Source organism: Mytilus trossulus, chromosome 1, assembly GCF_036588685.1.
Source record: "Mytilus trossulus isolate FHL-02 chromosome 1, PNRI_Mtr1.1.1.hap1, whole genome shotgun sequence".
Taxonomy (NCBI): Eukaryota; Metazoa; Mollusca; class Bivalvia; order Mytilida; family Mytilidae; genus Mytilus; species Mytilus trossulus.
This window is the reverse complement of record NC_086373.1, coordinates 68,414,110-68,441,579: the sequence shown is the minus strand read 5'-3', so window position 1 is coordinate 68,441,579 and position 27,470 is coordinate 68,414,110. Positions and strand designations below refer to the sequence as shown.

At 32.1% G+C, this 27,470-nt stretch overlaps 2 protein-coding genes across 2 annotated transcripts in view; one reads left to right on the top strand and one right to left on the bottom strand.

Moving 5' to 3' along the window:
- Positions 1-14,037, bottom strand: part of LOC134691568 (fibulin-2-like) — a 39,853-nt gene extending 25,816 nt beyond the window's left edge. Inside the window, exons 1-8 of the mRNA XM_063552169.1 lie at positions 13,904-14,037; positions 11,365-11,466; positions 10,607-10,700; positions 6,891-6,958; positions 6,187-6,305; positions 5,105-5,180; positions 3,412-4,031; positions 2,164-2,300 (exon numbers count right to left, since the gene is read on the bottom strand). Of these exons, the coding sequence (XP_063408239.1) occupies positions 2,164-2,300; positions 3,412-4,031; positions 5,105-5,180; positions 6,187-6,305; positions 6,891-6,958; positions 10,607-10,700; positions 11,365-11,466; positions 13,904-13,933 (1,246 nt within the window). The 5' untranslated portion in view covers positions 13,934-14,037. The remainder of the gene's footprint in view (positions 1-2,163; positions 2,301-3,411; positions 4,032-5,104; positions 5,181-6,186; positions 6,306-6,890; positions 6,959-10,606; positions 10,701-11,364; positions 11,467-13,903) is intronic.
- Positions 14,038-25,774: 11,737 nt separating this feature from the next.
- Positions 25,775-27,470, top strand: part of LOC134683169 (ERC protein 2-like) — a 53,103-nt gene continuing 51,407 nt past the window's right edge. Inside the window, exon 1 of the mRNA XM_063542297.1 lies at positions 25,775-26,999. Coding sequence (XP_063398367.1) covers positions 26,112-26,999 — 888 coding nt within the window. The 5' untranslated portion in view covers positions 25,775-26,111. The remainder of the gene's footprint in view (positions 27,000-27,470) is intronic.

The window sequence follows — 27,470 nt, the reverse complement described above, 5'->3', positions numbered from 1 at the left end:
ATGACTTTAAAAATGCGCCAAAAACATTAATAAACTTTCTGGGAATTTTATTTTATTTTCATTTTGTTGGTTTCTCCGAGGTATTGTGCATTACTTCTTTTTATCATGCATCCGAATAAGAATAAGAGTGATTTAGTCTCTTTTTAATTGCTATTTTTAAAACAATAAAATCGGCAAAGGGTTTGCAAATAGGTTTCTTTACATGTGGATTTACGTGGGAAGTATATTGTAACAGCCATTATTATGTACACAAGTCAACGGAGTCTGCGCTAAGTACAGTGTTTTCCCTAGGCTATTCATGCATTGCGGTACCGCTACGCATAAAATTTCGGCCGCCATGCATTTATCATACCCGCTATGCATCCCGCTATGTGTGAAATTTTTATTATCTTATAATATGAAGTGACAATTGACAAAACTCTACAGGTGTTTCAAACTCACTGGCCTGATAATTGATCATAATTAGATGCAACGCTCTGATTTTACAACACATTGATTAGATAGAACAACATTGAAGACTTCGATTGCATAATAGAAATCGGGAGTTCAAATTGATTTAATGATAAATATTTTAGCCTGATACAGCTTCCAAATATCCTTCCGTGAAAAAATTTAAAGTAAACCTTTGGCAGTATAAATTTTACGTTTTGAAATCATAACTCAAGTCTGACATCGAAATATTTATATCAAACCCAGTTGATTAGTTTTAACAGAGAATACCTTTGACCTCCATAGCAGAGTTCAACAAATTTATGGGTCACTGAATATTCACAATTAAGATAGTTTTTGTTTTGATTTCAAAAATTATTTTATTTTCAATTGATCTTTCAAACTAGTTTTCAAAATCCAGAAGAAAGTAATAACATTGCTTGACTGTACCTTAAGTTGAATATCTATATCCAAATTAAATTAATTAAAGCTGTAATCCATGATCACAATGCTTTGTTTACAATTGTTGAAAGCCATGTGCTTTTTGGCGGGAAAATTCGGGAAACCCCTTATTAACAGGAAACAGTTACATTTCATTGTTATTTATAGACAGTAGGAATTTCATTTTGGAAACTGCTAAGATTTATTCATGAAAAATTAATAATTTCTTTGGGTGAAACTGATAATACTCTTTTTATTAAAATAATTTACATCTAGGGGTATATGGAAAGGTTTTTTTGTTTTGTTTTTTTTTCAATATTACAAATATATAAAGGAGGGGGAGGACAGGGTGAAGGGAGACAGGGAGAAAGGGGGTAGAAGAAAGGAGAGGAAGGCTGGGAGAAAGGAGAAAAAGTTGGAACAAAAAATAAAATATGAGAAAATAAAATACCTCTCTTTTTTCCGGTAAATTAAAAAAAAGAAAAGAAGAGGGGTAGGAGAAAGGAGAAGAGGGGTGGGAGAAGGGAGAAGGATATACCCTGTCCTCCCCCTCATAAAGTTAACAAGTCTGAAAATACATGGTTAAATGGATTTTAATTCTAAAAAGACTCATGTTTATGTTTTTTTTAATTCCTTTATTATTTCCATCATATTAAATCAGAAACAAGCTACATGTTTAAGGTATTTCAAACATATATTTTTGGCTTTTATATAAGAACATTCCAGACTATTAATAAGTATGTACCTGTAGTAAAAAAAAACCTGGTAGAGCCTAAAAAAATTCTACAGGGCCCTTGAAAAAACTTTTGGATCCAGCTGGCTTTGAGAAAAAATGTTAAGTATTGTTCCTAACTGTATTGCAGATTGATGTGAAGTTTTTAAACTGACATGAACAATTCATTTCACTAGTGTATTGTGTAAGAATTTTTTTTCTACAAATCAAAGCCGCACACCGCGTTGCAAATTCATCTTAGACCCACCATGCATCAAGAATTTTCTAGGGAAGACACTGAAGTATAGATATATAGAGAATTTTATCACAGTGTTGTTAACAAAGCGAAAGAAGCACGTCATATTAGAATGAATTATAAATGCCATCCATTAGTCTCATAAATATACATTCATGATTATTCTATTTTTTGCGAGTATTTTTTTTTTTTTATCTCCCATCAGCAAATAGAAGTTTTTTTAGGAACAAGTGATAAAACATGTGACCATCTAAACCCATCTAATATTGAAATGTGAATTGGTAAATTTTCATTATTATTTTTTTTATTGTCCTCAGTATTCTACCTAGATTAGTAATGGCTGTTTGGTCCTGTTGTTTCAGTTGTAATTTTTGTTGGAATTCTATCTGTTTTTGTCGCTGCCTCATCAATCTTTCATATTTTGCTTTCTCATCTTCTCCTTTGGCATCTTTCAGGTCTTTCCTATGTAAAATTTCCAAAAAAGTTATTTTCTAAAAACAATTGAAAGGAATTTAAATTGATTTTGCTTGGTTTATTGGTATTTTTTTATAATGAAATGAATCATATTTAAGTGTTTATTGTTTATTTTATTTGCATTAGGGGCAATATGCGCAATTGTTTCTACATAGGCCGTAATGGTAACGTTTTCCTCTGTTGCTCAGTCCATATCGTAAACTTGTATATGTATGATGGCTTGTTTCGAAGCTGAGACATTTTTACATATGAGGTTAAATTTTTGGGGTACGAAGTGTGATTCATTTTTCCGTAAATTAGCAAACCCAGAGTATCCTTTTGTGATGTGGCTCCTCATGGTAAAAAATCCCATTTTTCACACAATAAGTGCATTGAAAATTTAATAATTTGAACACATTTAATAGCTCCATAGTTTTTACACATTTATTCTGTGTTCCCTTACTTCCTGAATTAACACAAATGGTTCAGCTCAGTCATTTTGTTATTATAGAAATGTGTCAAATATCACTACACAGAGATTTTTCGTTTACACGTGACTTTTGTGTTCCTCATTTCAAGGCGCATTAGGGGTATTATCCCATTTGTTTAAGGTCCTTCTGCTTGTGTAAAATAAAATATAACACATAATCAATGAACTGTGAAATTGGAGTCAAAGCTGAATTTGGCTTATAATTCTGAAAGTTAACATCTTAGTGACCCTGTGTACTAAAATTCAAGTTTATATGATTACAACTTGTTTGAAGACTATCTTTACCATAAAACCAAATATGGGACACACAAATGTACCAATGTACAGATCAGAAAACATAATCAATTGTACAACAAAGTAAAATAGATCTACACAGATGCAAATATGGCCAATTCCATCAGCTCACTCCTTATAGCCTAAGTTTTATCAATTTAGATATTAAGGGGTGATACTACAGTTATTCTTTTCACTATATTGTTCTAAAAGTGTTTAATTGTCAGTCTAAATATTTATAATTTAATTTTGGATGTAACATGTCCTCTGATTGGCGGATGTGGTTTTGTAATTATCAGCCAATAGACATAATTATAAATTGGCACCCAACAACTAATAATAGCTTGGTTTCTTTACCTCATGTTTTCGTCCCCATAGTTAGGATCTACTAGTTGTACTGATTGTGTCCTTTTATGATTGATCTTTTGTCCTGGATCTTCAGAGCCCTGTTTCCCTAAAGAAAGTCTCCCAGTTAATGTTTGGTCTTCAGTGCTCTGTTTTCCTAATGAAAGTCTACCACTATTTGAAGGAGTACTAGTTGCCTGCATACTATTCAAAGATCCCCTCCTAGTAGTGACACCTTCTGGCACATTAACTGGTCCCTGTCCATCAGTCTCACAAGCATTTAACACAACAGCAGCAGGTAACCAGTCTTGATTTTTAGTTGTTCCTGTGAAATTGTTAGAATCTCTAGATACACAAGAAGAGTAGGCACTTTCTTTTGAAGCATTGTCTCTAGAACTATGAACACTAGAACCCCCACTGTTCGAACTTGGATTAGAATTTGTACTTTGAATACTTTCTCTATTAAATGTGTCTCTCCCGCTCAGTCTGGCATCTGATATCATAGAAGGAGGAGGCATACATTCATTTCTTACTTGAGTGTCCAATGCTTTAGCTCTAACTTTCCTAGCTTTAGCCACTGTCTGATCAATGTCTGAATGTTTCATGTCATTTATATCATAAACTTTTGCAGGCTGGAAAATAAGAATGTATCAATATTATAAGAATACATTTGACTGCATTAGTAAAATTGCAATAAACCACTTTCAAGTTCATCCGTCACTGGAAAAAACTTGTCAATTATGCGTGCCTTTATGACGTCAATTACCAAATAGAGGAGATTGTCTGTATCCCTGCACTATTAATGTTCATCAAGCATCTAAGTGATCGTCATTGTGCAGGATAAACTAGAAATAATGTTTGTTATGTAAGTACCTAATCAAAATTCCCTAATGACAATAGTGCCAGTTGTCAATTATGTGAATTTAATTTGCTGAATAATTCGTGCAATATAGCATTATAGTTTTCCAACCATTAGCTCAACATTGAAACGGAAGTAATGATGCCCCTAAACGCATGAATGACGTTCACTTAAATCAGTTTTTGACGGAATGCATCAAACTCAAAAGTTATCTATTCAATTATTATTACCTCCTAAAAGCATTAATCTTTTTTATTCCAACTGACTTTTAATCTTTTCATTTCCACATTTGTCACTTTTCTCAGATTCTATTCTATGACCATAACTATTCCCAGGGTTGCTTTCAATATTGTAGCTGCTTGCAAAGCCACTATTTTAGATATACATGTATGTTGAAAGATATGCTGGATAGTTAGCCTACTACAATGTTGTCAATAGTAATAACCTATCTGATGCCATTTAGTATTCCATATGTATTGCATGAATTCTTTGAGTTATCTAGATCAATTTACTGGCTAAGCTAGTGGCTATAATATTGAACTCAGCCCAGGTGACTGTAAGGAGAAAATCACTCCCGTACTGAAGTTTTTTGTTTTTTTCATTATCTAGATAAACCAGTATACAAAAGTACATAAAATTGAATAATTTTGAGTTTTTTCTAAGGTACATTGTAGTACTAAAATATACCCATATATTTTTTTTATGGCACAACTGCAAAAACATCTTAGTAAAATCTTAATAAAACAACAAATAATATATTTATTTTGTGTGACCCTGATCAAATCACTGATATTTATCATTTCTGTGTAAAACTCCTCTTCACTGTATTATTAAATGTAACATTACCGGTTTAGGAGCTCTGTTAATACATTTCAAATAATCTTTATCAGCCATACAGTTTCCCAAAGAATTACCAAAGCTTCTGAAAAAATTAAGAAAAAAAACCATCTATTACAAAAGAAAAGGCTCAACAGTTGCATGTTGTTGTCAATCAGTTGATAATTTGTTTACTCAGTGAAATTTTTAAAATGTGTGCCTTTATTCTGCCAAAATCTGCCATAATATTTTAATTCAAAGGAACAATTTTTTATATAGATATGTGTTTTTTTATTGTTATCGATTAGTCATTTTTATGTAAGTCTCTCATAACTCTTTTGAGAGTGGCTCTTGAATGTTTTTAAGATTGTTTTGTACTTTTAAATAAAAAATGCTGTAAATATTGTATTCATGTTTGTATTGTACATATGGAGAGGTGAGACTATATTAATAATAAAATATTTGATTTGATTTTTATCAAAGGAAATACAAGCCAGAAATAAATATCTTGCAAAGATATATATTGGCACATGCAAGCAGGCAATATTAACAGAAGTGTCAGAAATTATCACAAGATAAAATAAAAATTCTCATTTAAAGTTATAAGCTAGGTCCATGTTTTGACATTACACAAGGGAAAGTGTGTCAGTTGAAAAAACAAGTTTTGCATGAGAAGAATCATATTGATGCAAGCTATACTCTATTGTAGTTTTAACATGGGAAGGCATAATATTTGTGATTATCTTTACCAGAGCGATAGTGAGGGTTAAATAACATGAATATAATGCCTACCCATGTTAAAACTACAATAAAGTATAGCTTGCATCAATTATTTCGATTCTGATTAACCCATAGGACAATTAAGGTAATTTCTATGTCCGATGCGCATAAGTGTAGAGTGTTTATGTAGGCTCTTCCACAACCTCCCCTATTTTGTTTGTAAACAAGCAAACAACTGGCCACATGATTTTTCAGAGGGAGAAGTTTTGAACAGCCAGCATGAACGGTTGTTGTATCTAGGTATAATATGTCAATTTTGAATTGCAACACATTACAGTAATGATAAATGAATTAGTAACAAAATTTGCATCATTTAATAGTTTGGATATTACTTGAGAGCTCTTTTTAATCCATCAGTGACAGCTTCTTTTCTAGCTTTTTCTATAGATAAAGCTTTGGACTTCATTCCTTCACTGACCCCATAACCTACATCTTCATGGAAGATACCATCCTGAGAAAAAAAAAATATTTTAACAAGTCAATAATTTCTGATTGACAGTGTTCTAAATCTGATATCTATAAAGAAAAGAAACATCAGATTATCTATCAGTTAGCTTTCTTCATGTATAAATCAATTTTTGAGGAATGTGTTTAACTGTAAGCAAAAATTGTAAAGTTGCTAATCCAATTTTTGCATTTTTTATGTTGTGTACATGAATATATTTATCTGTTTTCTGCATAACCATAGGAGGAAATTATTCTCATAATTAATAAGTAGAGTTTTTTTCATCTGAATAACATATTGTGAACTTGAAAGTTTTATGATATACTGTTTAAAGGGAGATAATTCTTAAAATATTAAATGAGTGTGTCCCCTTTTACTTTTCACTCTCATTTTCTACCATTTTTTTTGGTGTTCAATTTAAAGATTTTCTGTTGAAATATAATCAAATGTCTTACTTTCAATTACTAACTTATGAAAGTGTTCACCTTCAGCATTCACAGATAGGCACAAATTGAAGAAACAGAATGTGAAGCTGTTTAAACCATTGTCAATTTTTCTTATATATAATATTTGGTTTCACAATAAACTTACTTTCAGTTGGACTTTGACTGTGGCACAAACTCCTACATAGTATTTACTGTTAAAATGGTCAACAAAGTCTACAAAATCACATTTATTAATTAATGACTTTAAAAAAAGATTAAATGTTCATTCTTTCGTAATGATCATCATTTCAAAGTTTTCGATCATTATAGTCTTGTTTTAAAAGTAAACTTTAAAGGAAATCAAAGCACCAAAGGCGCTGTAGGCAGTTAAGTAAAAAAAATGCAGAGGCAAACTTGGCAGAAGTTTATATAATAAGACAAATATTGTTGCTTCAATTTGTTTTTTAAAGATTTGTTAAAAAGAACAAACATTAAACAATCATATATTGTACATTTATGTTCATTTAATGAATTAATCATTGAGGCAAATAATTCATATTTTGTCAAAGTTTTTAAAAGCAACACATATATCAAGTATATCTTATTCATGGTCATGAGTCTGCAGTGGTACAAGTTTACAATGATTGCAGTTCGTTAACGTTAGTATTGGTTGACTGTTAGAAGTTCAAATTGACTTTAGTACGAGCTTGTAAAAGTATGAATAGACTTGCTTCCCTGGAAAGAAATCTGAGTTTGTGTTCAACAGTACACTAAGTTATCAAACAGGAGTGTAAAGGGTGACCCTAAGGACTCTCCCTATATTTCTTTTGATCAGTTCTCATACATGAATATATATGGTTTAATTTAAAGGTGGGGGTCTCGACTGTTTCCTATTTCTCAATCAGGAGGGGTGGGGTGACTGCAGGGATTCTCCCTATATTTCATTTTATTTAGAGGTGGCGATCCCAACTGTTTCCAAGTTCTTAAACAGGAGGGGTATGGTGACCACAGGGACTTCCCCTATATTTTATTTTATTTGTTATATAGTCCCATACATGAGAATATATGGTTAAGGGGTGAGGATCTCTAATTTTTCCAAGTTCTCAAACAGAAGGGTGTACAGTGACCATAGGGACCCCCTTATAATTTATTTGATTTGTAATATTATCCCATTCATAAATATATATGGTTTAAGATTGTGGATCTCGACCATTATAAATTCTCAAACAGGAAGGGGTAGAGTGGCCCCACGAACTCCATCTATATTTCATATGATTTGTTATATTGTCCCATACATGAATATATATGGTTTAGGGGTGGGGTGACCCTCAGGGAACCCCTATATTTCATTTGAATAGTTATATTGTCCCATACATGAATAAATATGGTTTAGGGTTGAGAATCTCAAATGTTTCCAAGTTCTCAAACAGGAGAAGGAACAGTGACCCTAGGGACCCCAACATTATTCCTTTGATTTGTAATATTGTCCCATACATGAATATATATGGTTTAAGATTGGTGATCTCAACTGTTTACAAATTCTCTAACCGGAAGGGGGAGAGTGGCCCCACGAACTCCACCTATATTTCATATGATTTGTTATATTGTCCCATACATAAAAATATATATGGTTTAGGGGTGGGGATCTCGACCATTTCCAAGTTTTCAAATAGGAGGGGTGGGGTGATCTCCAGGGACTCCTTCTACATATTTCATTTGATTAGTTATAATGTCCCATACATAAATATATATGGTTTAGGGGTGGGGATCTCCACTGTTTCCAAGTTCTCAAATAGGAGGGGTGGGGTGATCCCCAGGGACGCCCTCTACATATTTCACTTGATTTGTTATATTGTCCACTACATGAAGATATATGGTTTAGGGATAGGGATCTCGACCGTTACCAAGTTATCAAACAGGAGGGATGGGGTGATCCCCAGGCACTCCCCCTATATTTCATTTGATAAATTATATATTGTCCCATACATGATAAATATGGATTAGGGGTGGGGATCTCGACTGTTTCCAAGTTCTTAAACATGACGGTTGGGGTGACCCTGGGGACTTCACCTATATTTCATTTGATTATTTATTTAGTCTCATACATGAATGTATATGGTCGAGGGGTGGGGATCTCATCCGTTTCAAAGTTATCAAACAGGAGGAGGTAGAATGGCCCAATGGACTATATATAATAAGATTTGCTTACATTCAGGTATCATATATATAGTTGCACTGTTTGTGTCTGTCCCAAGTCAGGAGCCTGTAATTCAGTGGTTGTCGTTTGTTTATGTGTTACATATTTGTTTCATAGTTATTTTTTTTTATATAAATAAGGCTATTAGTTTTCTCGTCTGAATTGTTTCACGTCATTGTCTTGTCAGGGCCTTTTATAGCTGACTATGTGGTAATGGTATGGGCTTTGCTCATTGTTGAAGGCAGTACCATGACCTATAGTTGTTAATGTCTATGTCATTTTGGTCTCTTGTGGACAGTTGTCTCATTGGCAATCATACCACATCTTTTTTTTTTATATGAGAAACTTCCAGCTATATTAACTGACCCATTAAAATTGAGAAGAAAAAAATAGCCCTTGAAATTGCAGTAATATGTTTAACTTTAAAAGCATCTAACATGCATTACCAACAGTTATCACTGATAAAGAAAATGTATACTGTTACCAGGAACATATATATTATTAGATAAACTGTTCCTAGCTGTCACATTGTATTTAATTTTGACATTGAAATTTGTGTACAAAATGTTTCTGCTTTTTCTTTCTTTTACATATATCTTTTGGTTTTCAATTCTAGTGTTTATATTTATTTACCATGCATAGATGTATTTTGTCACCTGTCTGGATTTTTTTTAAAATGATAGCCAAACCCGGGATTACCATTATCCGCTTCCGGAATCAGATCCGATATTGTAATTGTCTTCCCCGGCAGCCATTTTATTTTCAATGTTGTTTTTGACAGATGGAGTGAGAATCGATTTAACTCGGATTTACACATTATTTGTCAGTGATTTTCTGTATAAATCCAGCGGTGGAACAAATTGAACATCGCTGTCATGGATAGTAATAATGAATATAAGTTTGAGATCGTTTATTAGAAAAAGTTATTTTTTTTAGGTTCGTTGGGCATGTCGGGCTTAGCTAGTAACCAAGAAGAAATTCCGACTGCAAAAATGAAAGGTCGCAGACCTTGGACCACCGCTAATTTGAACCCCTGCGTCCAAATTGAAAAGATAGAAATTTCGTATTCTAATTCAAAATTGCCGCCAACAGCGTGATCAGTCGAACTTATTTTAGTAGACTATACTGACGTAGTTGACTACATATTGATGACAGACAATATTCCTACGAGTTTTGCAATTTGGGAAATCTAAACTACTTGTCTTTAGAGATTTTCGGCGATTAAATATTTCATACATTTGTTCTTCGACATCTTAACCAAAAGCTCAGGGGATAATAAAATACATAAGGAATCCTAATGTGCTCTACTTCCTATGTGCAACTTTAAAACTTTTGGGAAATTCGACGATCATTTAAGGTTTTTTTGTAATCCAGAATGAAAAGTATGAAAAAAATGTCCAATGAGTTATAAATAACATAATACCCAGCTAGATAATAACAATGGCACGTATTTCAGGATTTATTGGGTAGAACACAAATCAAAGGTGCTCGCATAAGGCAGCTTAATTGCCTTAAAATCATTAACCAAGATATGAACTTCTACAATATTATTAAATATTCAATACATGGTATAATAAATGACAGAAATCACATATATATATATATATATTTTAATTAAAATTCAATTTTCAAATTATGCATCATACTTTATATGATTGAATTCCACTATCGGAACATGGACTTACCTACTGACTGGTGTGTAACTGAATGGGACCATCCATTAAATCCAAACGTTTCATTGGCAAGATTAACCAGTCTCCATCCTTCAATGTAAGCTAACTGAAGAAAAAGAACAAAAGGATTATTATAACTACATTCTTAATTGAAACATAGGGGAAATGAAAATTTCTTTTATCAAATACAATGTACTGCAAACCAAATTATTTTCGTGACTTTCACATGATGAAAAATAACGCAAATAAAAATCATCAAAAGCGTGTAAAATTTGGATCTTTCCTCAAATATTAAACTACATCAAGTCAAATTTAAAAAGAATCTTTTAGACTTCAGGTCCATTATAAGTGTTTACTGTTTTTTGTTTGCCTGTAGAGCATGTTTCCTTTTGCATTGTGAACTATGGTATGTCTGTTATAACACTTGGCAAATATAATACAACATATGACATGACACAATACATAAACTCATAATGAAGGGAGCAGTCGTGTTGAACTTGCAATGTATTGTTACTTTAGATGTATAACAACAACTTTGAGATAAACAGCAATAAAAGCACTTTTTTCTTTATTTGTAATTTGTTTAATGTGTACATGTGCAGATGTGATGCCATAATTTCATGACTTATTTGATAATAATAAACTTCTCCCCTTTCTGTTTATAGGTTTAAAAATTTAGACAAATACAATTTTGAATGTGAAAAGTGCACTTATGATATTCTTGAAAGTCTTCATTTGTCATATTTTTCTATATCTGATAATCAAATTACCCTCTGACCCCCAGCTCCAGCTCTCTGACTGATAAATTCAGGTCCCAGTCTTTGTCTTAAGGCACCTTGTATTGCTTCATGTTCTTCTGTGGTAAACTCTGCCTGTAATGTCATAAATATCATATAAAAATCTATACACAACTTTAGTGCAGTATCAAAAAATGTTCATATAAAAATCTATACACAACTTTAGTGCAGTATCAAAAAATTTTCATATAAAAATCTATACACAACTTTACATATGAGGCACAAAATGTGCACAATAATTCAGTTATCTTTTTTTGTAACCCTCATTGACATGTATAATAGTTACATTGGTTACACTCATACAAACTATCATAAATCATCATATTCAAAAATTCTCAAAATACTACCGAGACATGTGTATGAAACAGGAAATTGGATTTGAAAAAATAATTTCACAAATAATGCCTGCCTCAATCATATTATGTCTGTGTACACACCACAATTTGTGAAGTATAAAAAAGAAGATTGGGTATCACGCCGGTTATGACTGTCAAATTAAGACAACTCTCTACACTTGTCCAAATAAATATGACGGTATCCGGTTGTTCCGGTCCCAAACCGATCCAGCCCCAAGTCAATCCGGTCCCATTATAAAATATGAATAAACTTTTTTTTTATTCATTTATATATATGAATAAATTATATGGAGGAATTTTTAAACAGTATAAACGGAACTTGCAAAAAGTGTTGATGATGGATGACAACAGGCAAGTATTGCAGTACCAGTTAAAGAACTATTTTAAATCGATACTAAACTGAGTGTAATTGTGTCTGTTTGTAAAGCATATAAAGCTCTAACATATTTTAGAATGTGTAGATATTTTCCATGTTGACTTTGAATGTCATGGCGATTTTTATTTTATTTACTTCTCACAGAGTAGGCTCAGTAGCTAAATAAATATTAACAGTCCAATTGAACTGTTAAAATTTAACTCATCATAATGTCGTGTTTAACCAAATCATTAGTCTATAATTGGTTTGTTTATGCAACAATTGTCTGATGCCTGTGAACTGAGGTAATGCCACTTGTAATTACTTAATTCGATCAAATCCTGATTAATTAAAGTTACGTAAGCAACAAGGTCTTTATAGTTTGATCTTTTGTTTGGCGTATATAATTATAAATAATTGTATTTTTTTCTTTAACACTTGGTTTATTTTTGTAACATCGAATATAGTAATTTATATTTTTTTTTAAGTTGACAATATTTTGAAAAGTTTTATGTAGACTGAGACTGCTATAGCACATATGTTATTATGTCTCAGAAATTTAAAGAACTTAAAAGAAAAACAAGGTTTGTATGTATCAGCTTGTTCCATTGTGTAACTATTTGTTATTACACAAGTGTTTCCAAGCAACAGCTCTGTTTTAATGATGTTTTCCCATATTTTTCACACCAGTTTTACCTCTATTATGAAAATCTGCCCCCTATCCAATATGGCCGAACTAACTGTGAAGAGCCCTATTTGAAAGAAAATGCTAATTACTGCTGATTAATGTTGATGTTTGAATTCTTTTATATACATTTTAATATAATTTTACCCAATAATCTTGAAAACTTGTAATAAAAACATGATCAATCTACATGTAGTTGTTTTATACTCATCTGGAGAAAATATTTTTCAAAGGCCCTTTTTTTTTACCGTACACCTTTTACATTATAGTTAAAATCATAAACATTTATGAATTATGTGACGGGATTGCTTCCCTTAGAAAAACTTAGTAGATACTTAGTCAGCCGTAAGTGGTTGAGCTAAGGAAGTACTTCTTTAGCTCAGTCGGTTAGCATGCTGCCTTGTAACACAGAGGTCCCGGGTTCGAGTCCTGGTGGAGACAAGCAATTTTGTAATGAAATTCTTGCTCTCCGGTTACATTGGCGCCCAACAATAATAATCCACGGTTAGAAGAATTACCTAGCCAGGTTAACATATAAATATACAATAGATGAAAATATCATCATTATAGAGTATAATGACTCTTGAGATGGGGGAAGTGTGACGGGATTGCTTCCCTTAGAAAAACTTAGTAGAAACTTAGTCAGCCGTAAGCGGTTGAGCTAAAGAAGTACCCGTTGGAGACAAGCAATTTTGTAATGAAATTCGTGCTCTCCGGTTACAATTACAATCAATACCCCCATATATCTTTTTTTTTAATTCTCAATGAATATATTTTTTATTGGGGCCGGATCGACTTTACATATGGGCAGGATCGACATGGGCTGGATCAACCCGAAAGCAATATGATGTCTGGCAAGGCTATTTTTTTTTTCTGGGACGCCTTCGTCAACAATAAGAAAAGCTTGTAAGCATTGATAAAGGAAAAATTGAAACGGAACAACTATAATTCATATTCTGAAAATTCCCATCAATGCCAATGGCAATGCATCATTCATAAATTATTTTTTATGAACTTCGCCTCGGACAACAAAAAATTATAAACGTTGGTCTCGTTATAGTGGATATTTCAATAAAGCAATGTTCTGCTCTTTAATGTTCAATATTGTTTTCTAACCTGTCCAAAACAGGCAGGTTTGTGCTCCATTGCATGTACAAATTCCAAGATATCAGCTTTTTTCTGATGATTGTTGTGATGTTTATAACCACAGGAAGTTGAATTTCGCGCATTGTGTCGGAGTTGTCCAATCATTTTTGCCTAGACCATTTTACGCATTAAATAAAATAAAACGAATTATCACCCATTATAACATAAACAGTACCAATCTCCGGCGCAGAGCTCACATATCCGTTCCGTTCAATACTTTGTAACACTACACTCAATATGACCATAGTTTTATTTAAAGTCAATCTTTTTCTGCAATCTAATTAAAATTAAATCCTTTATTTGCTCCTGTTCTGATATGTTGCGCATCAAGCCTTGATGCGTGACATATCAGAACAGGAGCATTTAAAGGATTTAATTTTAATTAGATTGTCTTTTTCTGTTAGGTACAAATGTGTTTCCTTACAGTTTTGCAAACAAATGCACACAAAGAAAGGATAGATAGGGTCATACAAACAGCTGGTGAAAGTTTTGCCTATTTATTTGAATCTGTTTTTTTTATTATTCATTTTAAAGATAGAAATCATAGTTATGTATAAAAAAGAATATGTGGTATGATTGCCAATGAGACAAATATCCACAAAAGACAAAAATTAAAGACATTTACAACTATAGGTCACATTATGGCCTTCAACAATGAGATGTAGTTTAAGTCTATGTGACATTATCAGACACAAAAAAATATTCCCTGAATTTTTTACAAAGGCCAAGTGATGGATTGCTTGACTGTAAGCTGTCAATATAATGAACGCACTGAAATTATTGACACTTTAAGTTCTAGACAATCAAACAAATAATATTTGAATAAGTACAAATGTATACCTTATACTCAACATGATAAAAAAATGATATATATTATATAAACTCTTGTTGAATGTTTATGACTTAAACAGAAATGTGGTTATAATTCTCATTAGAGCTAATTTCCTAATGCTCGTAAAATAAGACTTTGGTAGACTTGCCTGCTATGTAGCTCAAGCATTGTGATTAAGATTGACATCTGCAAACAATATAGATAGGAATAGTTATTTAAACTTGTATATTATATTTCAATTTAATTGAATGTTATCCCAATAACAATTGTACAATATACAAACAAAACAAGCAAGTTAACCAAATTCTTACTCTACATACATTAGGAAATTATCTCTAACTACTGCTTCTATAATTTCCTTTCATTTTAGCAGTTATGACAATGTTATGCCAAAAGATGACTCAAAGGGGCATCTGGAGTAAAAAGACAGACTACTGAGTATAACATGAAATTAATTATATCAATCAAATTATAAAATATTTGACAATTTTATTTTCAATTAAAGTTTAACACAAATGTTTAAGACTGATTAACTTCTCTTATGTAGTGCATTACATAATGTCAAAGTTTTCTTCACAAAATTCATAATGCTACAAAGTACTGAAGTTTTAAATAGTTTGTAAATGTTGTGCTATTCATATACATCTGCAGTGTAATTACTCTATTTACATGCAAACACAGGATCATACAAATCATACATAGTAAACATTGTAAAAAGATGTTCATACATGTACAGTGTATGTAGAAATTGAGTCAATATCTAGCTATACATATGCCATACATTTTCTATAGGAGTAATTAAATACTTTTAAAAATACTGGCTTTACTTTTAAGTTACCATTCATCTAAATTGCAGTTCTTCAAATGACCATGAGTACAGTTGTAAATTGTTAATAGAAGAAGAATAAGAAGTGGATGGACAGGACTAAAACAATTATGCATATGTTGAATGTAACAATTGGATTCTTTTTTTAATTATGCCAATTTATTAAGATTAGACCTGATTTGTATATACATGATGAAGATAAATACACCATAAAAATATTTAATTTTGCTTTATTCTTTTGCAGGAAACCAAGTATGAAATTGAGAGGGTTTCAGTATTTCTAGCATATTATAGTATTCATTTATACTTGGGATTGGTATACAACTATACAAACAACTGATCAAGCACAAGCCACCATTTGTTACTTTGTATCTCACTCATTGCTTTATCTTTTTTATTTTTGCTTCAATTTACTCATTTGGCCCTATGTTGCTTCTAGTCTCTTTTTTTTTGCTTAAAGATAAAATGTATGCTCTATAATAACAAAGTTCATTATATAAAGTCTGTAAATAAGGGAAATACACTTGTTGTATGTTGGTTCGAATCCAACTGCAGACGAACAAATGTGAGCTAGTTAAGCTTATGAAAGCATTTTTTTTTTATCATTTTACAAAATAGCAATGATTTTTAGGATAATAGTTTCTTTACTAATAATTGGAAAAATAACTTGTATATTTTCCTATAGAATTTTGTTTTTTTATTTCAAATAAATAAGGAACACAATTCATTTAATTGGCATTTATGAAAAAAAAAATAGAAAATAAAATATAATACATGTATATTCATGATATTGATATTAAAGAATGCTTTCACATTTTGCTTTTCACCTCTTATAGTGTTGAAATCAATATGATTTTCTACATATTGGTGTTGGTGTTAAGTTGGTGTTTAAACTACCAGATAATATACCAAAATGGACACATTTTTATCCTGTAAAAGTTACTCTCCATCTGGATGAGATAGTAACACAGACTTATTTGTAGATTTTTATACAAAATGCATATGATAGAAAAACAAAATCATGTACTATCTGTTTAGCATAAATTAAAATGCACAGACACTGCAAAGTCTTATAAACTTACAGTTTCGTTAACACATTTTATAAAAAGTCTGTAACTTATTTGTTTTCAGTAAACAATTACTGTAGTGGTAGCCATAATTTGCCACCTTTTACAATTATGAGTAGAATAATATTGCCATCCTATAGTCAACATGTAGTTCATATGCATACCATAGACAGGAAGCTTGAGATGGATTTTGGTCCCTATGGTTTAGGAATTAGGGGCCAAAAAGGGGCTTAAATAATCATTTTTATTTGTTTTTGCACAATAACTGTAGTACAAGTGAATACAAATTTATAAAATAAGCTTCATGACCTTAAAAGAAAGGTTGAGATTGATTATAGGGGTTTTGGTCTAAACGGTTTTTGAAAAAGGGTCCAGAAAGGGGCTCAAATACATCTTTTAAGCAGTTGATTTTGGTTTTGGCTCAATCACTTTAGAATAAGTAATAGAAATCTATGAAATTTAAAGGCAAGGTTTATGACCACAAAAGGAAGGTTGGGATTGATTTAGGGGGGTTTGGGTCTCAAAGATTAGGAATTATATAGGGGCAAAAAAGGGGCATAAATAAGCAATTTTGTTGGTTTTCACTCAATAACTTAAGTATAAGTAAATAGAAATCTATAAAATTTAAACACAAGGTTCATGACCACAAAAGTTAGGTTGCGATTTATTTTTGGGGGTTTTGGTCCCACCAGTTTATGAATAAGGGACCAAAAGGGTCCAAAATTAAACTTTGATCTAAAATTGAAATATATTTGCTTAATTTGATATGCTGAATCTAACTGTGTAATTAGATTTTTATTTTTTTTAATTTTGTTCCTGTTTTCAAACTGGTCTACATTAAGGTCCAAAGGGTCCAAAATTAAACTTAGCTTGAGTTTATCAAAAAATAATTTCTTTGGGTTCTTTGATTTGCCAAACCTAAACATGTACTTAGATTTTCGATTATGGGCCCAGTTTTCAAACTCGTCTAAATCGAGGTCCAAAATTAAAAAAAAATTGAATATATGGATATACATTGAAGACTAAAAGGTTCAAAATGAAACTTTATTAGATTTCTTCAAAAACTGAATTCTTGGGGTTATTTCATCTGCTGAATCTAACAATGTATTTTGATTTTGGATGTTGGCCAATAATAGGTAAATTTCCAATTCAATTTAATACCACATTCATTCTGTGTCAGAAACCTGTTTTGTGTCAACTATTTATTCACAATCCAAATTCAGAGCTATATCAAGCTTGAATTTTGTGTCAATACTTGCCCAACTGTTCAGGATTGGACATCTGGGGTCTTATACAGCTGTTCTCTGCAGAGCATATGGTTAAAGTTATACTTATTTTATTATTTTAGCTCCTTAGTCTAGTTTGTACAAATTTCTAAATGTTTAGGATTAAGATGACTTTTAAATTTGCAGCAATATTAATTTGAGTCAAATAAGGGTCTTTTATGCCTCTACTCCTTTGAGATATTGAATAAAGTGTTGACAAACAATGGCATACCATGTATTTCCCTTATCTTAATAAAAACTGGAAATTAAAAAGATATTTTTTTTTTAATTATATTTTCAGATCACAATTATGTTAACCTGATCATAGAAACATGAGAAGCATTACACACCTGCATAGATTATACACACAAATGGAATAGACTTTCACTTTAAAAGAACTTACAAACAAGACTTAAGAACTCATAAAAAAATGATTCATGTTTCAATGAGTGAATTGGAGTGATTCTAATTGCACATCCAAATTTGTGTGCATTTAATACATGTATTAATTACAATGAATTTTATTAATTGCTGTTTTGAAATTTTTTTATGTCTTCTTAAATCTATCATGAACATATTGTTGTTAGCAATTAAAATAGAAATGAAGAATACATTTTATCAGTTTTAGCCAAGTAGTATGGAAATATGAATGTCCTTCACATTGTTTACATTTTTAAAACTTCCCAAAAAGCCTTTTGCTTTATACTACTCATAACTTCAGTAATGTACAGATAAAACTGATTTAACTTTTTACCTAAGATTTGAGATTTAAGCATATGAATTCAAGGAAATAATTGGTATGAGTCAATTGGACAGCATTCCAAAACACAAAAATCTTAATAAAATACTTCAGTTACAAATAAAGATCTGCCATCAACAAAAAGAAAGCAGTAATAACAGTTGTCTTGCAAATAAATTATAATGGGTTAAATCATCTCACACTGGATACATGTACATCATGTCTGTGCTTGATTAAATGGTTGTATTGATGCATGAGAAAGTTCAGTATTATTACCTCTTACAATGACAATTATTTCATGACCCCACACAATGAACTTGCAGAGGGGGATAATGTTTTTGACCCATGCATTTGTCTGTCTGTCATTCCTGGTCTTCAACAACTTGTCATCACAACTCCTCTGAAAACCCTCTTGTAAGAGAACTTCATATAACTTTATAGATGTGCATATCAACAGGAAATTGTGATTCAAGTCTTTTTCTAGAAGTTATTCCCCTTTGAACTTATTGGCCTCAACTATACTTCTACAATATAGTTTTTCATTGCAAATTCTATGAAACTTCACAATAGAATCTTATTAAGCTTTGTAGACAACAAGGACATTCTAGGTAGATGTTTGTCCACTGACAATGTGGGGACATGGGGTATGTGAATGTGCTGACAATGGTTTTTGAATTTATTCTGAATTCAATATGGCATGTAAAATGTTTAACTAGATGATAAATTTAAGCTGATGTAGATTCCAGGTTTTGTTGGCTTACTGAATAAAAAATATGAGATGTGTTTGTTGCTATTGAGACATTATTTTTTTAGCAGTGATAATGGATCCAGATTGTTTTTCAACTTGAAATAATAACAATTGATTAACAGTACATACATTCATCACTAGTTTAGTGCACAGAACTCCAATATCAATTATTGATAATGCCAAGAGTATCAGGACATAATTTGGGTGTAACATCTACCAAGGTATCTGCTAGCTTAAAACCCAGTCCCCAATCATGTATATTAAATAATAGACATTGGTTAATGTGCAGTAAAAGTCAAGATTATATGATACATTAGAGAAGGGGAATAATGCAAGAATAAAAGTAGAGTAATAAAACCATTGTCTAGTGTTATACTGCAAGATTCAGAATTTGAAAGAATTATTTCCTATAGGTGTCTATGTACTGTAGAATGCTTGCACAAGAATAGGCTTCATGGAAGCAAAGCAATATATTTTTCTCATTTGGTAGCAGGAATTTTTATAAGGTAAGGTACAACCCCACCAAGCTATGAGAGGCTTTCCCTCTGACAAAGGGTTGTGCTGTTTAATATACAGGTATCACAGAGGTTTGTTAATATTTGCCATGTACCTTTTTTAATGGAAGTTTAATGGATTCCTAATGGTAAGGATGCATTGGACCATAAAAAGGAATATGTTTGCTTGCCCTAACCCTTAGCCTACCTACCCAGAAAATAGCTGCCTAATAAAAATCTTTTTATTGTCCTGATTTGAAGAAGTTTCTTTTTTTAATCAGATAGGCAGGAAGACTAATAAACAGCTGATACTTCAATTTCCTTTTTTGTTGAAAAAAGGAAATGTCTACCTACCCACTGTCTCAGCCATTGAATGTAGGGTTCGGGCAAACCAACAAATTTTTAAGTGTGGCCTTTTAGCAATGTTTAGTAATACCTAGCACTTTATTCCAGAAATCCCAACCTTAGATTTTCTTCATTTCTAATTTTTTTTACTTTTTGCAAAAACTTTGGAACACAGGGAGGGGTTTTGTTACAATTTGCTGGGTTTACTTTTTATCTATACAAAAACCGAAAAAATACAAGGGTAGAACCCCCATAGCAACTGTGTTTCAAATCATTGTATCAATTTAATACAATGATTTGAAACACATATAAGACTTTCACTTACATGTACTTTGTTTCCACTTAATTTGTCTCCTCAGTGGCGTATCCAGAACTTTTCAAAAAGGGGGGGGGGGGGGGGAGTTATCTGACTGACCAAAGGGAGCCCACTCCAGCCATGCTTCAGCGAATCCCTATAAAATCAACCATTTTTTTTTTCTCAAGAAAAGGGAGGGCCCCTGGGTCCGCCTATGCTTCTATTTTAAAATATGTCTATCACGGCACTATGATATGTAAACTGAAGTGTGATTTTTTGGGGTTTCTTATGTATGAACCCGGCAAATTGTAACAAACCCATGTGGAGTACATAGAGCTATACTGAATTGACAACTACCATCCTAGACCAGGATCAAAAGTGCTAACCGAGTGATAAAATACTTGAAAGACTCAACAGATTGCCGTAGCCTACATATAGCCTGTCTGCAAAATTCATAGAATTTCTTCTTTTTTCGCTTCAAATATACTCCTCATAGTTACCAGGATTGAAATTTTGTGTTTGCGTCAGATGCACGTTTCGTCAAAGTAATTTTTAAACTTCAATTTGGCGACAATCCTAGTTGAAGGAGATGAAGCGATGAGATGATTCTCATAATTTCCGCCATCGCCACTTTACCTCATTACTCCTAACCTTCCGCAAATATTTTTTTCGACAATCCTCGCTAAATTGTGTATCACGCAAGGGACTTTGCAGAGAATACCGAATGCTTGTCGGCCATGAGGAAATTTCCTCATGGAGTCGGACAATGTGTGGCAGAGGTCATATTAAGTGCAGTATTGCAAAGCATGTATGGAACGGATATGAACTCTGCGCCGGAGATTGAAACAGTACCAATTTGTCTACACCACTATCTACACAACTGTCCCAGGTTAGGGAAGGTTAGGAACTTCAAACTTGTTTAACAAATGACACCAGTTGTCATAAAACAAATATATCCCAATATTTAGCCTAAAGATCAAAATTTTGATAATTTAATGGTTCAAATCCAAAAATAATCACAGGCGTTTAGAGACATATAAAATGTAGACAACCCTTTTTCTATATAATATGAATTTTTGTGAGTATTTATCAATATTTTCACATATATAACGTGTTTGAAATGATGCTCTTTTGGATAATTTTTATTGGGTGTACGGCTTTAAGACATCAGAGACATATAGCCTAATATGATTATCATAGTCGTGATCATAGCCTAATTTTTCAGTTTTAGAAAACTCAACATACTGATGTTTACTACGCAAGTAATCATTGGTCTAAGTTTAGAGAAAGCAAGGATGAGATAAGCAGAATAAGAAGGGTGTTATATCAGTAAAAACTTGTTTTATTTTCCAAATCATATAGATATTAAAAAAAACTAACTCTCAGTGGTGTCACCGACCTTGCCGGGCTATCATGGCCATGAGAGTATCATGACTCTCGCACGGTCGGAACATTATAACACACACACAAAAATAGAAAGAGGGAGGTCTATTCCTCAATGAGCGCTTCTGGTCAGATTAAAAACAAAAATCACATGTTGTTCATAACATACCATCAATTATTTTTTTATTATGATTTGATTGATTAACTGACAACATTATAGTGTGACAATTGGTATATTGAAGAGGGTATAATACCCTTTTATGGATGGGCATTATCAAAGTTCTGTCGGTGATCTTTTATTTCATGCTCAATTAAGAACTATAATGTGGAAACATACTTCTCCAGCTCAAATTTGAAAGGTGGGGGAAACTACTGTGCTAGTGCGAATTTCGATTCCTGGTTTTGATTATGTTTTTTGTTTTGTTTTTTTTACTTAATTTGTCATTCCAAAGTCATTGTCTGTTAAAACAAGTGTACGTGAACTCTCTTGTTGAAGAAAATATTTTTTATATTATCAAAATCTAGATAAATGTTTTCTTATTGAAATACATTTATTGACTTCCCGTACACCAAATCGCCGATATATTCATCAGTGTCACATGATGCAGTGACGTTGACGAAGGTGCTCTGTCCTTGAAGGTGAAAAGTAATAGCTGATTCTTGAAAAGCCAATTATGCATAAATACAACACAATCATTTTAAAGCTTAACAAATGGAACCGTATGAAAGATTATAAACAAAAACAATCAAGGCTCTATCAACTCACTTATTTGTCACATGTTCCACGTGCTCTGTGCTGATTATTTGCCTAAGTCCAGTCACGATCCGCGGTAATCTTCGACAGCAAATGCGATCAACTATAACTAAATGAAATATTATTTGTCGATAATTCTTTATAGCTTCGTAATAAATATTTTAAAAAATGCGTTTACAAATTTTGAGACATTTTAGTGACTTCTAATAAGAATTTTTCCAAATGTTTTATCTAATTCTTGCAGAAAAAAATAAAATGCACAAGACATGAGTCTTGGTCAGGGACTTTCTATACTATTATATAAAGTCCCTGTCTTGGTGCAGCTGATTATTGGACTTTCGATCAAACGGCCCCATCCATGTAATCCTTTGAAGCCGTCAAGATTAGGCAGGCATCAATGTTTTTGTATATTATAAGTATATGTCTAATCTAAATAAAGCTTTCGTATGGACATAGGAACACACGCCGTACAATTGGATATTTACTGGAAGTATAAGGATTTTGAAGATGGTTTGTCTTATGAAATATGAAATAAATCATTCTAAACGCACATTTTATACAAGTCTTAAAGTCGTATGAGGTCAATAACAAGAGGGAGAGACATACGTTAAACTATAGAACTACACATCTGTACATTTTTTGGTTATTGGACATAAAAGATACTGGCACGTATAAATAAATCACGGGTGAAGGACAGTCTTGACGAGACGTTACGAACGAATGAAATATTTCCGCTACTGGAAGTTACGCAAGGGACAATCAACACAACTGAATTTCTCACGGAAGTTGAGTAATTTAATACGGTCTACACACAAATAAGAAGATGTGGTATTAGTTCCACTGATTCAACTATCTACCTAACCAGAGACCACCGATGACAAAGAACGTACTAACAATTTATGTTTCTTCATTTTTCTAAATAAACTTTAATAAAATGTATGCGAGGAATCACCAGTTAAACGGTTCATAATTAAAAATTACAATTAACTCTTTGGACAACAGAACAATCAAATTAAAAAATAAAACGATGTCAGAAAAATAAGTTTATTCATAGTACTTATAATGTTTATATGCTTTGTATGATATCGAGATGTTACTCTTCAGACACAACAATTTTATTTTAAATTTCTCATGATCAGATTTCTATACAAATGAATCTTACTGCAGAGAAATAACAAATTGCAGTTTTACTAGATACGCTCCACATTTTTTTAGCCTCTGCTTACACAGCCTTTTCACAGCTTTAGAACCTCGGCTAAACAAACAACCATAGTCATCGGATATTTTTTTGCAGTATCTGAAAGCTAGTTAAAGGCCAATAAAAAATCAAACCGATCAGAGACGTAAATGAACTAGCCCTCCCCCCGTAGTGTTTCAATGTCATGGACAGTCATGGAAGACATGACCTGTGTGCAATGACAAAATAAAAGTATCGACAGGCAGTCTGATAGTTAGGATTGAAACCTTTTGAGATATATGTCACGTTATATCGATAATCATAATCATATGGGCTAACATAAAAAAAAAATGAAACGAATACAGTTATGTTTTATTTGATGATGACAAAATCGATATTTGTGCCAATATAAACAATATTCAAAGATCTAATTACAACATTGATAAGATAACCTGTTCTAATAATTTTGGTATATACAAATATCCCTGAAGAGATAATAAGGTGGGGGAATACACGCAGTGCAGTATATAAACTGAATTAGATTTGAAAGCGTTATGATATACCAGGTAATTATCAAGTTGAATTTGCGTTGTTTCTGCTTGTTGTTTCAAGCTTCTCAGTAGCAAATTTGTAAAGTTTCTGTACAAATCCTTGTAACCCTGAGTAGCTGCTGGATATCATATAGCACTATTTTCAACGGGGACAGGTAGACTATACCTCACTTACATATACTATTGTTTTCTTTGCTTTGAATTATTGGTTTAGACATCATGATTTACAGAATAATTTCATGTTTGTTTAGTGTACATTGAATTCAAAATACAACATAAAAAAGAAGATGTGGTATGATTGCCAATGAGACAACTATCCACGAAAGACGAAAATGACACAAACATTAACAACTATAGGTCACCGTACGGCCTTCAACACTGATGAGCTAAGCCAAATGCCATTTTAGCACAGGCACTTGTCTCAAAAAAAATAATCCTATATACCTTATAATAACACCTTGTGTTATATTAAGGGCACACGATACAGTTTTGATCCTGTATTTACAAGTTCATGAAAATGTGCATATAGGCTATTTTTTACCTGATTAAATCAAATATGTTATAAAAAATATACCTTCATGTGCTACTTTTGGAGTAAAATGAGGTCGAAATTTGGTATATTTGCTCAAAATTAAGATTTGTGGCCGTATTTTCTTTTTCGAAAGAAAGACATAACTTTTTTGTTATAAAAGATAAACACAAACTGTTTTTTGTTAAATAATCGGTTATTTCTGTATGTTATAAGTATTCTAAAAAATTATGCAATTTCTATTCAGAAATACCTCATATTTATTAAATATTCATGAATTGAGTAAAAAACGTTAATTTTTGATGCATGTTTATCAAAATTAAAAGAAATTTCTCTATTTACAGCTTTATAAAATTTGGGTCAAATAATCTCCTTACAAAATGAAACAAATTACCGTTTTGAAAAATAGGGTTCCATGCACTCGTTTTCAAATTAAATCAGTTTGAATGATAAAAATCAGTCGAAAAATGCATCTTTTCCCGATGTGTCATAGTTTGACGTCGCGAAAATAACAGTTTACGTTAGCAACGTCATTACCTCCCCTGTAACTGTATCGTATGCCCTTAAGGTATATAGGATTTTTTTTGAGACAAGTGCCTCAGTGTGCATTTTAGGTATATACTTGAACTTGCGTAGCCTCTAGACACTGACAAAATAAGCTATTACTTACAGATGTTTTGTCTCAACTTTTTTTTTTTTTATGCAATAAAAATTTGTTATGAGAAAAAGCATTTGCAATTTAAAACCTGTAGACATAATATCGAAATTTGAAATTCGTTTTTTATAAAATCACTTTTCTAAATCTGTCAAATATTAATTTGTTTACAACGGAAGTAGGGGGCGCATAAATTACTTGCGAGACATCTTCGGCTCAGCAGCTGAAACTTAAAAAGTTTAGTTGATTTCGATATATTTTCGTTATTTTTCGAGTATCTAAATTACCCCAAGATGAAGGTATAACAGATTTGTATCTTCTGTAACCGTTATGATAACGAAGATGTTGCAATACACGAGATAGATGAAGGATAAGTGATGATTTTTGCCAATTTTGGTCTGTGCTGTGGTCCGTCAATGGTATCGTTGAGGTAATCATGAACTCATTTTACAAAATGTTTACGTCAGACGAAACACATCTATTGAAGTAATTTAATTAGTCAGAAAACAAACCTCAAAATGTTTAAAAGAAAGAGCAGTAAGGGACCTAAGTCCTTGCAATCCAGTCCTTCAAAGGAAAAGCCGAACAATGAAAAAGGGGGTTTCTTGAGCTCCTCTCTGCCCAAAAACATATTTTCAGGTAGAAAAAACAGAAAAAGTTCTAGCAGTTCAAAAGACAATTCAATGTCCCCTACTCACAATGCCAATACCTCGCCTAGTCATACACATATTTCTGATGCTCAACCACCAGATTACTCACCATACAGGTACATAATGCATGATGGCTACAGCACACAACCACGCATGCCAACAAGTGGTGGTAAATACCATTTTGATAGTCCACCTGGAAGTCATGGGAACATTGGAAATTTAAGTGATAGATATGAGTTCGAGCAAAGTCCTATGTCAATTGGAGACCAGTCGTTAGATAGACAGTTTGCAAGACTGACAATGCCAGTTCATAATGATCCATCAAAACAGTTGATGGGTAGAGATTGGCATACTCTGTCATCCTCTTTTAATCGTGATAAATCTATAGACAAGGAATATCCACATATGGGAGCTAGATCTTTAGAACGTGATCATAACAATCACATTGGAAGGTCTCGATCTTCAGAAAGACCTGAGTACACAAATTCAAACCAGGTGTATAATTCACAAGAAATTAGAACGTTTAGAGATGGATTAATTCTAGAGTTACAGTCACAAATAGCAGATTTAAATAAGGATTGTGCAAAAATGCAGCAAGAGGTTGACTCCTACAAAGATAAATTAAGTTCAAGTATGAATAGCATTAAAACATTTTGGAGTCCTGAATTAAAGAAAGAAAGAGCACTTCGGAAGGAAGAAAATGCAAAGTATTGCTTAATGAATGAACAGTTAAAAGTGGCACAAGCAGAATTAAAAGTAAGTTAACCTTATTAGTTTAATTTTATAATGTATTATAACCCTAGGTACATGTACATTGTAGGCTTTGATGCTTGATATATATAAATTGATTGGTACCCATCCTATTGTTACATGGACATTCAGTGTTTTCCTCATGAGCATTTGGTGTTTTCCTCATGTCAGAGCATTTAGTGTTTTCCTTCTTTGTCCAGTATGGTGGTTGTTACATGTAAGTGAAAAAAAGCAGTTGCTTTAATCATTTGTGGTTGAAAATTTGTTTGGAATTGAATTACATTGATGGTTATAAGTTATATAATTAAAATGATAAAGAACTTAATATAAACAATAACAAAATAACAAAATTGAAAAGAAAAAAAGGAGGTTGCATGTGCCTGTGACAATGTACAGTATACATGTACAATGTAGGTAACGTTTATAAAATTAATTACATTTGTAATTATTTGTATATATATTAAAATAAATAATTAT